The sequence below is a fragment of the Oncorhynchus tshawytscha genome, linkage group LG14 (assembly GCF_018296145.1).
Source record: "Oncorhynchus tshawytscha isolate Ot180627B linkage group LG14, Otsh_v2.0, whole genome shotgun sequence".
NCBI lineage: Eukaryota > Metazoa > Chordata > Actinopteri > Salmoniformes > Salmonidae > Oncorhynchus > Oncorhynchus tshawytscha.
In genome coordinates, this window is record NC_056442.1 from 29619510 (window position 1) to 29636387 (window position 16878).

General features: G+C 47.9%; 1 protein-coding gene across 1 annotated transcript in view; it reads right to left on the bottom strand.

Annotated features, from left to right (window-relative positions):
* LOC112266978 (protein phosphatase 1L-like) overlaps nucleotides 1–16717 on the bottom strand; it is a 59526-nt gene extending 42809 nt beyond the window's left edge. Inside the window, exon 1 of the mRNA XM_042297303.1 lies at nucleotides 15748–16717. Within this exon, the coding sequence (XP_042153237.1) occupies nucleotides 15748–16146 (399 nt within the window). The 5' untranslated portion in view covers nucleotides 16147–16717. The remainder of the gene's footprint in view (nucleotides 1–15747) is intronic.
* Nucleotides 16718–16878: the final 161 nt, after the last annotated feature.

The following is a 16878-nucleotide window of genomic DNA, read 5'->3' on the forward strand; positions in this document are numbered from 1 at the left end:
CTGGGCCACTCAAGAGAATCTTGTTTCTCATAGTCATTTAGGTGCCTTTTGGCAAACTCCAAGCAGGCTGTCATGAGCCTTTTACTGAGGAGTGGCTTCCGTCTGGCCACTCTACCATAAAGGCCTGATTGATGGAGTGCTGCAGTGATGGTTGCCCTTCTGGAAGGTTCTCCCTTCTCCACAGAGGAATTCTGGAGCTCTGTCAGAGTGACCATCGGGTTCTTGGTCACCTCCCTGACCAAGGCCCTTCTCCCCAAATTCCTCAGTTTGAGCGGGCGGCCAGGTCTAGGATGAAAAAAAACCTTTTTCCATTTAAGAATGAGGGAGGTCACGGTGTTCTTAGAAACCTTCAATGTTGCAGAATTTTTGTGGTACCCTTCCCCAGTTCTGTGCCTCAACACGAATCCTGTCGTGGAGCTCTACGGACAATTCCTTGGACCTCATGGCTTGGTGTTAGCTCTGACATTCACTGTCAACGGTGGGACCGTATATAGACAGGTGTGTGCCTTACCAAATGTCCAATCAATTGAATTTACCACAAGTGGACTCCAATCAAGTTGTAGAAACAGTTCAAGGATGATCATTGGAAACAGGGTCCGTTAATTTTTTTTTAATACATTCGCAAATATTTCTAAAAACTTGTCTTCGCTTTGTCATTATGGGGTATGTGTACATAGGAGGGGGGGAAAATCAAGGGGTACAAATACTTTCCGAATGCACTACATGTTGGGTGTCTGAACAGGACAGTGGGAAGTGAGTACAGTAGGAGACCTCTGTCTGTGTCCTTCACCCTGTTAACTTCCTGTCTGTCTCACAACACAGGCAGGCAGGAGGCTCGGCTTGCACTCCCCTGGTATTAGTCTCCCAGACACTCAAGGTGAAGAACAGTTTGATTTCTGGAAGGGAGGGAGGGATGGAGACATGGAACGGAAGATAGTGTGTGGTATGGAGAAAAAAATTAGAAAGTAATAGGGCAAAAGTTCAAAACAGACAGGAAGAGGGGGAGAGAATATGAAGACAGACAAAGAGAGAATGCCATGTTCCTATTGTCTGACACTAGAGAGAAGAACGCTCGTCAGTCTGCCCCACAGTTGAAATGACTCATGATCAAAGAGAAAAGGGCTGGTGCCTCTTCTTTCACACACACCATTTCTCCCTTACTAACAGACAAATAAAGAAAATTGTCACTGCCACTCCTCACTAATGTTGTTGTTGCGAGTCGGTGTCCCTGTCCTGCTAAGCCTTTGAGGTAGGAATGTTCTCCTGCACACTCAAGCAGAAGATCAAAGACGAGACGAGCACCTGACTGGCTGCATGTTCCACTGACACTCACTCTTTACATCTGCTTTGATGCTGCTAATGCAGCCTTCTGCATGCTACACACAGCACATAAATACACCCTGCAGACATGCGTCTTCTCATCCAGATATAAAAATATAGATACACAGTTCAGTCTCTCTTCCTCTCCACCCTGCCGCTCTCACTTCTCTCTCCCCTCCTGCGGCGGTTGTAAGTCCACAACAAAACAGAAGTTCTAAAGCTGGACTCTTCCCCTCCCTTCTACCGCTTATTTGACTATTCTACTCATCCCCTTTCAACTCTCCTCCTGTGGATGGTGTAAGCCTGTTAAAAGCAGCTGTAAACTTATAGCCACTTTCCAATCAATCAAATTTTGTCCTTCATTATCCCCTTCTCCCTCTCCATCCTTTACCCTCTCCCCATTCCTCTCCATCCTTTACCCTCTCCCCATTCCTCTCCATCCTTTACCCTCTCCCCATTCCTCTCCATCCTTTACCCTCTCCCCATTCCTCTCCATCCTTTACCCTCTCCCCATTCCTCTCCATCCTTTACCCTCTCCCCATTCCTCTCCATCCTTTACCCTCTCCCCATTCCTCTCCATCCTTTACCCTCCCCCATTCCTCTCCATCCTTTACCCTCCCCCATTCCTCCCAATCCTTTGCCCTCCCCCATTCCTCCCCATCCCCCATTCCTCCCCATCCCCCATTCCTCCCCATCCTTTACCCTCCCCCATTCCTCTCCCCTCCCCCATTCCTCCCCATCCTTTACCCTCCCCCCATTCCTCCCCATCCTTTACCCTCCCCCATTCCTCCCCTCCCCCATTCCTCCCCATCATTCCTCCCCCCCATTTACCCTCCCCCATTCCTCCCCTCCCCCATTACCCTCCCCATCCTTTCCCCCCCCCCATTCCTCCCCATCCTTTACCCTCCCCCATTCCTCCCCTCCCCCATTCCTCCCCATCATTCCTCCCCCCCCATTCCTCCCCATCATTCCTCCCCATCCTTTACCCTCCCCCATTCCTCCCCTCCCCCATTCCTCCCCATCCTTTACCCTCCCCCATTCCTCCCCCTTTACCCTCCCCCATTCCTCCCCCCATTCCTCCCCATCCTTTACCCTCCCCCATTCCTCCCCATCCTTCATCCTCCCTCCATTCCTCCCCTCCCCCATTCCTCCCCATCCTTTACCCTCCCCCATTCCTCCCCCCCATTCCTCCCCATCCTTTACCCTCCCCCATTCCTCTCCATCCTTTTCCCTCCCCCATTCCTCCCCATCCTTTACCCTCCCCCATTCCTCCCCATCCTTTACCCTCCCCCTCTCCCCCATTCCTCCCCATCCTTTGCCCTCCCCATCCTTTGCCCTCCCCCATTCTTCCCCATCCTTTACCCTCCCCCATTCCTCTCCCCCCCCCATTCCTCCCCATCCTTTACCCCTCCCCATTCCTCCCCATCCCCCTCCTCCCCATTCCTCCCCTCCCCCATTCCTCCCCATCCTTTCCCTCCCCCATTCCTCCCCATCCTTTACCCTCCCCCCATTCCTCCCCATCCTTTACCCCCCCCATTCCCCCTTTGCCCCCCCATCCTTTGCCCTCCCCCATTCTTCCCCATCCTTTACCCTCCCCCATTCCTCCCCTCCCCCATTCCTCCCCATCCTTTACCCTCCCCCATTCCTCCCCATCCTTTACCCTCCCCCATTCCTCCCCTCCCCCATTCCTCCCCATCCTTTACCCTCCCCCCATTCCTCCCCATTCATTCCTCCCCATTCCTCCCCATTCCTACCCTCCCCCATTCCTCCCCATCCTTTACCCTCCCCCCATTCCTCCCCATCCTTTACCCTCCCCCATTCCTCCCCATTCCTCCCCCCATTCCTCCCCATCCTTTACCCTCCCCCATTCCCCCCATCCTTTACCCCCCCATCCTCCCCATCCTCCCTCCATTCCTCCCCATCCCACATTCCTCCCCCCATTCCTCCCCATCCTTTACCCTCCTCCCCCATTCCTCCCCTCCTTTCCTCTCCCCATTCCTTCACCCTTTCCCTCCTCATTCCTCCCCATCCTTCACCCTCTCCCTCCCATTCCTCCCCATCCTTCACCCTCTCCCCATTCCTCCCCATCCTTCACCCCTCCTCTCCTCCCCATCCTTCATCCTCTTGCCCTCATTCCTCCCCATCCTTCCCCTCTCCTCTCCCATTCCTCCCCATCCTTCACCCTCTCCTCCCCATTCCTCCCCATCCTTTACCCTCTCCTCATTCCTCCCCATCCTTCACCCTCTCCCCCATTCCTCCCCATCCTTCACCCTCCCCATTCCTCATTCCTCCCCATCCTTCACCCTCTCCTCCCCATTCCTCCCCATCCTTCCTCCCCCTCTCCTCTCCTCTCCTCATTCCTTCCTCCCCCTCCTCCTCATTCCTCCCCATCCTTCACCCTCTCCTCCCTCATTCCTCCCCATCCTTCACCCTCTCCATTCCTCCCCATCCTTCACCCTCTCCTCATTCCTCCCCATCCTTCACCCCCTCCTCCATCCTCTCCTCTCCTCTCCTCATTCCTCCCCATCCTTCACCCTCTCCTCTCCTCATTCCTCCCCATCCTTCACCCTCTCCTCTCCTCATTCCTCCCCATCCTTCACCCTCTCCTCATTCCTCCCCATCCTTCACCCTCTCCTCTCCTCATTCCTCCCCATCCTTCACCCTCTCCTCTCCTCATTCCTCCCCATCCTTCACCCTCTCCTCATTCCTCCCCATCCTTCACCCTCTCTCTCCTCATTCCTCCCCATCCTTCACCCTCTCCTCTCCTCATTCCTCCCCATCCTTCCCCTCTCCTCTCCTCATTCCTCCCCATCCTCCCCTCTCCTCATTCCTCTCCTCATTCCTCCCCTCCTCCTCTCCTCATTCCTCCCCATCCTCCCCATTCCTCCCCATCCTTCCCCTCTCCTCATTCCTCCCCATCCTTCCCCTCCCTCTCCTCATTCCTCCCCATCCTCCTCCCCCTCTCCTCTCCTCATTCCTCCCCATCCTTCACCCTCTCCCCTCATTCCTCCCCATCCTTCACCCTCCCCTCTCCTCATTCCTCCCCATCCTTCACCCCCCTCTCCTCATTCCTCCCCATCCTTCACCCTCTCTCTCCTCATTCCCCCATCCTTCACTCTCCCTCATTCCTCCCCATCCTCATTATCCTTCTCCTCATTCCTCCCCATCCTTCACCCTCCCCTCTCCTCCCCATCCTTCCTCCCTCATTCCTCCCCATCCTCACCCTCATTCCTCCCCATCCTTCACCCTCATTCCTCCCCATCCTTCACCCTCATTCCTCCCCATCCTTCACCCTCATTCCTCCCCATCCTTCACCCTCTCCTCCCCATCCTTCACCCTCATTCCTCCCCATCCTTCACCCTCATTCCTCCCCATCCTTCACCCTCATTCCTCCCCATCCTTCACCCTCATTCCTCCCCATCCTTCACCCTCCTCTCATTCCTCCCCATCCTTCACCCTCCTCTCCTCATTCCTCCCCATCCTTCACCCTCTCCTCAACCCTCCACCCTCTCCTCTCCTCATTCCTCTTCATCCTCTCTCCTCATTATCCTTCACCCTCTCCTCCCCATCCTTCACCCTCTCCTCCCCATCCTTCACCCTCTCCTCCCGTGGATGGTGTAAGCCTGCTAAGAGCAGCTTGAAAACCTCGCTGACAGCTCTGCCGCTGGCTAAGCTCATTATACAGGCAACACACAGCCTCCTATAGCCACCGGCCTTCCCTGTAGGAGAGATGTAGAGAAGAGAGGAAGAGCAAAGCCAACAGTGAGATGGAGAGATAGTCAGAAAGATGAAGAGAGACAAGGCTGGAATGGAATAAATGGAACAGAAACAAACATGTGGCTTCCATATGTTTGATACCTTTCCAATGAAAAAGTAAAAGGTTATAAACATTTCCAATCTCTGAACTGGGATTAGTGTAGTTCTAAGCCGCCCTGCAGTCTCCTCTCCTCCCTTCAGTCATCAATTTAGAAAGACAGTCACAAGTCAGGAGGAAGAAGGCAGAATTTCCCTGCAGCTTCAGTGGTTACCATTAGCCACCGTCACCATACGCCGCCCCTTACTTCACTAATCAATTTAGCAGCTCAGCCCTGAGCCACCAGCCCATCACTCATAAGCCATCACCCTCAGCTCTACAATCCACCTAGCTCTCCGGTCTCCGCATAGAAAATATCCAGGGAAATTCCAAGAAAAGAAAAGGACATTCGGTTGTAATATAAGGAGTTCCTCTCTGGCAGACGATCATGTAAGGTGACCTACAGAGAGTAAAACAATCAGTCAGTCAAGCTGAACAGTAATGCTTGCTTGCCTATGGAAGACTCAGTGGGCATGGATTCAGAAGCATGTCTGAGGATCCAAGTCAATTTAGCTAAGCCATAACTTCATCATGGTTATTCTCAACTCCCAGCCTGGTCTAAACAGAGGGAGTTTTTAGCACAGGCCTCAGTGCACTGGGGGTCACACACACACACAAACCATCACACACACACAAACCATCTGAACACATTTAGAGGAATACAAAAAAAAAGAGAATGAAAAATCTCAGAGAGACGTAAATCAGAAGTACATAGAGTTCCAACAGGTCTGCCAGTATGGGGCGCAGGCACATTTAACCCTAAAATGAATACAACTGCTCCTCCCACTAGGAGGAGTTCACACACACTCATGACAGATAAGAACATTGAGTATTCATATCCTTGAGAAGCCCAGTCTCTTCACTAAGGAGAGGAGAGTTCAGGTCCATGCTGTAGTAGATAGAAACCATCTGCTCACATCAGCCACTCATATGTGCTGCATTCCTCCTGTCTGACCAGCCAACACACATGCCCTGCAGACAGTCTTGTGTTATAGATTACCCCTCCTACACACACCCATACATGCACCATAGTGTGCAGAGTGAACCACACACACACACCATAGCGTACAGAGTAAACTATACACACACAGTACAGAGTGAACTACATACACTGCCCCCCCCAAAAAATGCACCTGCCCCATCCGTGCCAACCCACTGGTCAGCAGCTCACCCAAAGAGGAGTCCGGTAGAAGTGACAGCTGGGACAGACGCATACACCAGTGAGCATCACACAAACCTACCTGTATATCCATCACAAACACACTGTGTCAACATTCCTCTGCCTGCTCTCCCCACTGCCAAGACAGCACAAATCAAAAATAGAAACATCCATTTCCACTGCCTCACATCTTCTTAAGCATGTAAAAGCATGTGTAAAAGCATGTGTTATTGACTTGTTAATTGTTTACTCCATGTGTAACTCTGTGTTGTCTGTTCACACTGCTATGCTTTATCTTGGCCAGGTCGCAGTTGTAAATAAGAACTTGTTCTCAACTAGCCTACATGGTTAAATAAAGGTGAAATAAAGAAAAATAAAATAAAAAAGGCAGCTGACGCCAGTCCACTCAGCAGGAGCCTCAAGTCACCATGGCCATTTAGCCCTGTTCATTCATAACCGATACACAGTGAGAAAGAACAGATTAAACAGAGCACCTCCCCAAACCCCACAGGGAGAGGACAAATAGGTGTCCTTCCCACCATCCACAGAGGCGTAAAGCAGAGAGAGCTGGCAGCACAGAACATACCCCTGCCCTCTATAGAACCACATCAGAGGCCATGGAGAGGAGTGTGTGTGTGAGAGATGTAGAATATGAGGGGTCTCCTCTCCACCTCTCCCTCATCGCTGTCCAAAATCAGAAACAAGGCCAACCTGTCCCTCCTCAGCCCATCCACAAGCCTCATACACAACATTACAGGGAGCAGACAATAGTCAGCATTACAGATTTTTAGATAGGTGGCTTTTAGCAGAAGAAGCACCTAGCTGGCAGAGGGAGTGTTGAATTATTTTACCACCGGGAGGGACACCATGCTGGGACCTTTTTGGGGGGCTCCACATCACATACAGCACACACACAAGACAAAGTAGGTGAACCCTTCGGAATTACCTGGATTTCTGCATAATACAGTCATACATTTTGATCTAATCTTCATCTAAGTCACAACTATAGACAAACACAGTCTGCTTAAACTAATAACACAAACAATATGTTTTCATGTCTTTATTGAACACACTGCGTAAACATTCACAGTGCAGGGTGGGGAAAGTATGTGAACCCCTAGGCTAATGACTTCTCCAAAAGCTAATTGGAGTCAGGAGTCAGCTAACATGGGAGTCCAATCAATGAGATGAGATTGGAGATGTTTAGAGCTGCCCTATAAAAAAATAAAATACACTCACAAAATGTGAGTTTGCTATTCACAAGAAGCATTGCCTGATGAGAACAATACCGCAAACAAAAGAGATCTCAGAAGACCTAAGATTAAGAATTGTTGACTTGCATAAAGCTGGAAAGGGTTACAAAAGTATCTCTAAAGCCTTGATGTTCATCAGTCCACAGTAAGACAAATTGTCTATGAAAGTGAAGAAAGTTCAGCACTGTTGCTACTCTCCCTAGGAGTGGTCGTCCTGCAAGCTGCAATAGCACAGTGCAGAATGCTCAATGAGGTTAAGAAGAATCCTAGAGTGTCAGCTAAAGACTTACAGAAATCTCTGGAACATGCTAACATCTCTTGACGAGTCTACGATACCTAAAACACTAAACAAGAATGATGTTCATGGGGGGACATTATGGAAGAAGCCACTGCTTTACGTCTAAAGTTCACAAAAGTGCACCTGGATGTTCCACAGTGCTACTGGCAAAATATTATTTGAACAGATTAAACTAAAAATAAATAAAAAAAATAAGGTACAGCACACCAACATCAAAACCTCATCCCAACTGTAAAGTATGGTGGTGGGAGCATCATGGTTTGGGGCCTCAGTGCCTGGACAGCTTGCTACGATTGACGGAAAAATGAAGTTTATCAAGACATATCTGTCCCCCAATTGAAGCACAACAGAAGTTGGGTGATGCAACAGGACAACGACCCAAAACACAGAAGTAAATAAACAGAATGGCTTCAACAGAAGAAAACATGCCTTCTGGAGTGGCCCAGCCCTGAACTCAACCCAATTGAGATGCTGTGACCTCAAGAGAGCGGTTCACACCTAGGGATGGGTGCTGAAACCCGGTATTAAAACAGGCCCCGGGGCTAAATTATGAAAGACTGCGGTATCGATAATCTCCGACGTTATCAGTTTTGCTTTCGATACTGGAGAAATTAAGAAAATACATTTCCTATTTATTATTGCTACATAAACAGCTTGCACATTTTATCTCACCAACCGTTTCTAATTTGCAATGAGATTAAGACATTCGTCTATGATGCATTTGCCATTCCCAAACCAGAAGAGAGATCTCTCTCGCACAGAGCCTGTCTCTCACATGCTACAGCGTGTACACACGCACGACCCTGCTCTTAAATTAGTGACGACGGCGGCGAGAACTAAAAATTCTAAAGTGTGGTTATACTTCTGAGTCGATGCTGACAATGCTCATTGCCACAAGTGCAACAAGACTTTTGCTTATAAGGACGAAAACACGAGCAATCTGTCCAAACATCTATCGAAAGTGCATTGTGTACCGGCAGAGAAATGCAGTTTGACTGCCTAGCTCGTCTTTCATCTCATCTCTCGTTGCCGATCTATGTTAGGTATGTATGCTAGCAGCCTAGATCCCGCACACGAAGTTAACTCAATTATGAGAACATGGGTTCGTGATCAAAAGGAACCACTAGCCAGCTGATTTATTAGCTATGGGTGCGTTCAGAAATTCAAAATCACCCATTTAAAGATTTTGCTACTTTTTTTGTTAAAGTTGCAGCTACAATGAACCAACCCACTCCTCCCTCTAATATAGCTGGTCCAAGCCAAAAGCCCCTTCACGCTGGCAGCTAGTGGGAGGATGACTGACGAAAGGGTGAATGAGTGACACCTAGCCGTGACCAAGTTCATAGTGAAAGGCCTACACCCCTTTGCAACAGTGGAGTCCAGGGCTTTAGGTAGTCTGTCAGTATATATAGAGTTGTATTCATTTTTTAGGATATAGTAGCATGTTTGTCCCATCACTCCACAATACAATATTTCAACACATGAAAACTATTTTACTGTAGGGAGATGAACAAGGCACTCAACCCCAAATATACCCCTCCCTCCAGGAGTTACCTCAGTGACACATTCATTCCTACCTGGTATGGTGTAGAAAAAGGCTAATGTGATCACTGAGTTGAAGGACATGCCAAAGCTGGCCATCACATCAGACAGTGGTCCTGACAGCGGCTGGTCCACCTATCGCACTGTTACAATGCCCTAAACAACCCAGGGCAGTGTAAAACAGAAGGTCCTCCACACCAGGGCAGTGTACAACAGAAGGTCCTCCACACCAGGGCAGTGTACAACAGAAGGTCCTCCACACCAGGGCAGTGTACAACAGAAGGTCCTCCACACCAGGGCGTCCTCCACACCAGGGCAGTGTACAACAGAAGGTCCTCCATACCAGGGCAGTGTACAACAGAAGGTCCTCCACACCAGGGCAGTGTACAACTCGCAAAGTAGTGACAGAGGAGATCAGACATTCTGGAAGAGTTTTAGATCGAGCCAAGCAAGACTGTAGCTGTGACTGTTGATAACACTGACAAAATATGGATGTTGCCATCAAGAGGCTACACATCCTAAAAATAGGATGCTTTGCGCACACATTGAATCTGGCAGCGCAGAAAATCTACAAAATGACTTCCATTGATAAATGGGCAGCCTGAAATCAGAGCAGTGGTCGTGCGGGTCAAGAGATACTCGATGTCCAAAACAGTCTTGAAGGAAAAGTAGCAGCTCCCTGGTAAAAAGCCAGTTCAATCTATTAAAGTACTATTTTGAAATTCCCACATTTAACAATTTAATTCAATATTCATGTGTGCGGTAATTAAATGTATGTTGTTGTTGTCGTTTCAGGCCTGCCGCTCTTGCTCATCCTTGATGTCAAGACCAGATGGAACTCTATCCAATGAGAGATTCATGGAGCAGTATCCAGCGATCCAAGCAGCAGGACCCACGACTGCGAAAAGCAATGACCTGGACCGTCTGAAAGACGAAGACTTTCATAAGGCTGAGGAGTTTGTCCAGCTCATGAGAATCCTCTATACATCCACAGTGTGTGTGTCATGTGAAAAGAATGCCACCTGTGGTCAGATCATACCCATCCTCCACAAACTGGAAGAGCACTTCACTGTGAAGCATGAAGATACGTTTGTGGCAACCATCAAAGAGAAGGTGTGGGAGAACCTCTCCGAGCGCTATCAGGATGAGGACATTCAAGCCTTCCAGCATCAGGCCACAGCAATGGAACCCAGATTTAAAGGGATGCCGGTGAGTGATGCCACCTGGGACAGGCTGAGGAAGACAACTGTTGAGGCCAACGTGACAGGAGCAACACCAGGGCTGTCAGAGGAGCTGGAGCAGACATACACAGAGCACCAGCAACAGGAGGAGGACTCTGAAGGAAATGGAGGAGACAGTCCCTCCATTGTACAAAACAAGGAGTGCCTTAGAGGAGCTGTTCTCAGAGGACAAGGAGTTGAGGTTGACGATCCAACAGGACACCTCTTCCCTCACCCTCAGTGAGTGTGTTGACCTGGAGGTTGAGCTCTACAAAGGCCTGCCTCCCATCCCCATGGCTGAAGATCCTGTGATGTAGTGGTGGGAGAAGAGAGCTACTCTGCCCCTCCTCACAAACATTGCAACAAGCTACCTCTGTGCTCAAAGCCTCCTCCACCCCTAGCGAGAGGGTATTTTCTACTGCAGGGAACACAATAAGCCAGGAGAGGTCCTGACTTCTGCCAGAAGGCAAATATGTTGATCTTTCTCCAGTAGAACTGATAGTCCTTCTGCATGCCTACCTGCATGCCTATCTGCATGCCTACCTGCATGCCCCACCTGTGTTGCTCTATACTACTGCAATTTATTTTGCTGTAAATAATTGTTTATTTTACATTTCAGAAAATAACATTGCTTTAATTCAGTTCTTATTTTGTTAAATAACCGTTAAGAATACCATTAAAAGTACCAGATTGATAAGCAGTATCGATAAGAATAGCAATACCGTTACAATCTTAATGATACCCATCCCTATTCACACCAGACATCCCAAGAATATTGATGAACTGAAACAGTTTTGTAAAGAGGAAAGGTCCACAATTCCTCCTGACTGTTGTGCAGGTCTGATCCGCAAATACAGAAAATGTTTGGTTGAGGTTATTGCTGCCAAAGGAAAGTCATCCAGTTATTAAATCCAAGGGTTCACATACTTTTCCCACCCTGCACTGTGAATGTTTACACTGTGTATGTTTGCACTGTGTTCAATGAAAATGTATAATTGTTTGTGTGTTATTAGTTTAAGCTGACTGTGTCTACTGTTGTGACTTAGATGAAGATAAGATCACATTTTATGACCAATTTATGCAGAAATCCAGGTAATTCCAATGGGTTCACATACTTGTTCTTGCCACTGTACTTGCTTAATGGAAAAGAATGTTGGTGGGAAAAACAAATGTTACACTCAATGAGAGTTCAATACTGTACGAAACAATTGCCCATGGAAGAAATACTTAAAATGGCAAATGGGGGAATTGTGACATTTGGGTTCCGTATTTACAGTGTTCCACTTGTCAGGTTCCGCTTCTCAAACAGTCCGTGACAGTCTTCTGGGGCCAGTTACACCATCCTGGTCTTAACTCTACGCCCAATCTAGATTGAAGACAACTTTTTTTATGCCCAACTGGTGCAGAATGAGTAAAAGGTCAGAACTGTAGAAAAGCTCCCAGTCCATCTCTACAGGGTGTTTTTCCAACAAAACATCACCTTTCCTGCTCACTGCTCTTTCCATAACATCAAAGCAGGCTGAAAGAAATGTTGAGCATCTGCTTTTGCCAAAAGCAATAAAAAAAAATATGTCCAGGAATCTGCCTCCAGAATGAAGGGTGGTTTTGAGCAGAACAACCATGAGCGGTGCAGAGTATTTTTGGTCAGCCAGAGTGAAGGGTGTATTCGTTTTGTATATTATTCTCATCAATTCTATTATTTTATGGCTCCTGGAGGAATACATTTCATTTTGATTTTGGGGGTCTGAGGCTTGCGGGGGACAATCGGCAGGAAATGACATCGTCTGGAGCAGGTGTGTGAAGCCCAGATTGGCGTGTTATCGTGAAATGCCACTGACGTCGCTGCTGGTCGTTCACATCATTTGACGTCCCCTGGAAATCCATTACTTTAGATTTGCACGAGGGAACACACCACACACACAAAGTAATCCTCTAGAATGCTGACACTACAATTAGTCATGCTGCTTCTTTCATCTCCAGTGTGAGTGGGCTCAAGAGGGATCCAGGAGGCTGAATATCTAAACCACACACACACACACACACACCCACGGAGCCTGATACAAATGCATACACCACTGCAGACAACTGTCCACAATCACAAATGGACACACTCCTGGAGACCAGCCAACTGAGCCCAGCAGCCCTCCATAACAGGTGAAGAGCGTTTATTCCCATGGGGAGGGAACCATGAGCCTGATGCAGAGACACACACTGGAGCGATTCTGCACCAGGGCCACAGTATAGAGATGAAGTGAGAGAAAATGGCAGTAGTGAGATGGGAATGAAAGGAATTCAATTGCAAGCTCAATCAAATAGTGCTCAGTAATCAGACTGCAGTTACTGAGCTGTAATCACACTGACAACCTGAGAGGATGAAAGAGAGGAGAAAAGGAAAGAGAGAGAGAGGGAGGAGAATGAAAGCAGGTCAACTATAAAATTCAAGGGTTCAGCAAACTGCAAGGAAAGGGCTTCCCTCTGTAAGAGTCTCTCACGCATGCCCGACTCACACATCGTCTCAGACACTCACATTCTCTTACACACATACTCTGTCCCTCCCCAGGATTAAAATGCAAACGGTGCCCTTTCCACTAACAGAGGCCTTTATTGTTAGTGCGAAAGGAAGGTGAACTCCGGTGAGGGCCAAGGTAAGAAAGGGAATGAGTACATTTTTTTTAAAGACCCACTTAAAAAAAGGTCAGCCTTGTGTTCTTTCCTCTCATCCCTCAACACAATACTTCTCTCCATCTTCTCCTGTTCAGAAACTGCTTACACACACGCAGCCACACCACTCTCCTCTAAACTGAACTTGAAGACGGCAGAGTTGGGGGAGTGAGGGAGAGGAAATATCAGCACAAAAGGAAAAAGATGACTTCATTTTCAGAACTGCCTTTCTCCATTGAGCCATTCAGAGAAAAGGAAAGATAACATATTAGGAAAGTAAGGAGTTCTAAATGTCTCCACTTGGTATTCTATTGGGGACATACAGTAATTGTGTAGAGCTAGGAGTAGTAGGACTATTCATCACAGGCTCTTCAGCCAGACCCCCAGGTTCAAATCTAAAAGACCATAGATTACTTAAACATCATTAATTGCTATCTCCAGACACATCCACACCAAATAACCAGCAATTAAGGAAAGACATGTTCATTCTTTGCAAGGTATTTCATGTCGTGTGTGTCTAGCTTACTATTCTTCTCCGAGAAGCGATGTATCTTTCTGTGGGTAAATCGGTTCGTTCCAGGCCAGTGTCAGAGCTAGGACAAGGTGTTCTGGCTGGTAACTCTGGCTACCAACCTGCTCACCCACCTCCCCCAATCCTACCTCAGCCTTCAACCCCTCTCCTGCCCCTAGGGCTTGGCAAATCATGTCAACTTCGTTTTGAATGTGAGAGAAAGAGAGAGAGAAAGAGAGACAGAGAGAGAGACAGAGAGAGAGAAAGAGAGCGAGCGAGCGACAAAGAGAAAGAGAGAGAGACTATCTGGCCCAAAGGATCAACAAATCATTGACCTGTTTAGAGAGGTAGAGAGAACTAACCAATAGGCTGAGCCGAGTCCTCCTCCAGGCCTGGTCTACACTGCAGCCCTCTGCTGACGCACCGCCCCCGGCCAGGAATACATAAACAATAATATACTGTATCAGCAGAACCATTTGAAAAGCTGGTGTCTGGCAACAGTTTCACACACTTCAAAAGAGAGTGAAGGAATAAAAACCGACAAAATTGTCACCCAAGGCCAAAGCGAGGGGGGCAAAAAAATCCCCTCGCCTACATGAGCAAATCTGAAGTGAACACCCTCTTTCTCTGCTCTCCCTCACAGAGCAGATGATGGCTTTTATAGCCTGGTTTACCATCCTCTATAGGGAATCTAGGAAAGGACGAATGAAGGCCCAAACTCAAACATGCTGCAGGGACAACCAGACAAATGGCCAGTTTTGATCAAAGGGAAGCAGTGAGCTGCTGCACTAGAGCCCACATTTTAATCTACCCTGAAAATAATGGTTATCCTCCACCTCCATCGCTGTCTTTTTTTAGAATGTTATCTTTCAGCCTGGGTCAGGCCAGAATAGTCAACTTCTATATTAAACAGACTAGAGCAGGCCTGAGCAGTAGAGCTCCTTAGAAAAACACTGGCAGCCCATAGACTGGGTCTGGGAGAGAGGCGGTGTGAGGGGGAGGAGAGAGGGGCACCTTGTCAGAAAGAATTTGCCAGTGAGTTTCTTCACGTAGCTCCATGGCATCAGTCAATACTGGGCTGTCAGGCCCGCGTGGCCACAGCTGCAGCCCACAGAGACAAGGTCGCTGTTGAGGCAGGCCTGGCCATCATGATCAATCAGTGTTGTTACCCTGCCAACGATGGAGATAAACCCCACCCCCCAACAAAACAAAAACCCACACATTTTCACTTCTGGTCAGGTCGAGAAGTAACAAGTCCAGTATACCACTTTCTATCTTTTGCATGGAGTATGACCATTACATTGACTGACTATCTCACTCTAACACACACACACACACACACACACACACACACACACACACACACACACACACACACACACACACACACACTTTGCCCCTCTATAGGGACATCTGGCTGATGAGAGTAGGAAGTGTATTTCTGTGAGACAAGCTGCTCGATCTGTGCCACTCAATGCTTGTCATGGAGTCAAAGACCTACAGCTGCCAGGGAATTGTCTGTGACCAGAACATGGAGAGGGTGACAGGTGCATGGGCATCAGATGACAAGTTATGGTCATGCACAGGACACCAGTGATTTACTGTATTCAGACCAGAATATGACCCATATCTGAAAGCACCTCTCACTGGGGTTGGAAATTATCAGCTCTCTTGTACAACCCGTTTAGACTTTACCTGCAGCATACTACACAATCTTGTTATGTCTATAAGTATTTTAAACGTGTAAGACCATGAATGATGGTTTCTTATGTTTGGCACAACTTCACAAAGTAAAGTGCTAAAGTGCCTTCTGCATGTCCCTGTGGAGAGGGATTAATTTGATGCATAGCACGTGCATGTGCAAGTGTTGACCAAACCAAAACAAGAATAGCCTCTCAACAAATGAAATATATTAGCCCATTTGTCTTACCTCTCCCCCATGGCCATCAAATATCCCAAATATAGAAGGGTGACTCTTGTTCACGATGTCAGTGACGACCTCGAAGCGGTCTTCCATGTGATCTCTCCGGCCTTGGATGGAGTACACCGCCACATTGTTGCTCTTGAACTCCCAGGTTTTGGAGAACTCTGCGTCCAGAACGTCGAGACCCCCGAATTTGTCATTCTGCATAATCTCCGCCACTTTCCCCTTGACCATTTTGACAGCATCCCGGCTGGACTTGACGATGGTTTTCACCTCGTCAGTGTGGAAGAAGTAACTCCACAGAGCCAGGCTTATGCATAGGAGGAACAAGGTCTCTGGTCTGAGCAGAAAATAACGCATGATCCGACCCAAAAGAGACAACAGTGTCATCGTATCCTCTATCATTTATACAAACAAGAAATCACTGCAGGTTGTTATTGTTTACCCGCAACTTTCAGTCCATTATTATCGACGCTAGAGTAAATAATCAGCGAAACCAAATTCAAACGTAGTCTACAGCACATCTGGTGTGAAAAGCTGAATTAATTCAAACCAACACTAATAGCTCAATGTAGCAATGCGGCTTGATGTATTGGAGAATCCGTAACGTTAGACACTGCGGGGTGTAAGACTCTGCCTTGGCTGGCTCACTCTAGCATAAAGCCCCATGAACCAGCGATTGTCCCTTATCCATATGAGGCAGTGAATCACAACCGTTGCAAGGAGGAGAATGGTAGCTATATTAAACCTCAGTAGGAGAGACCCCACTTTGAAGTACCTCGTTTAACGCTGACTTGAAAGCAAACTGCATGCTCCCTCAACCTTTGGCAGCGAGGTTGCGATTGAGTTGTAAATAGTGCACTCAATTTGAAGCCGAGGAAGTGTTCCTTTTCAGGACTGAACCAATTGGAGCACGTGAGGTGTGCACCATTCAACCTTGTTTAGGATAACATACATCATATTTCTGGAGGGGCAAACTAAATGTCCTTTGCAACTTTATACTGGCTGAATAGACCATTTATAGAATTTGGGTAAATTAGTTTTTGACCTACGTAATTTATTGACAGATGCACGCACCCCCCACAGCTGATTTTAAAAATCTGAGCCCACCTGTTTATATTTGTTACGGCAAGCCCC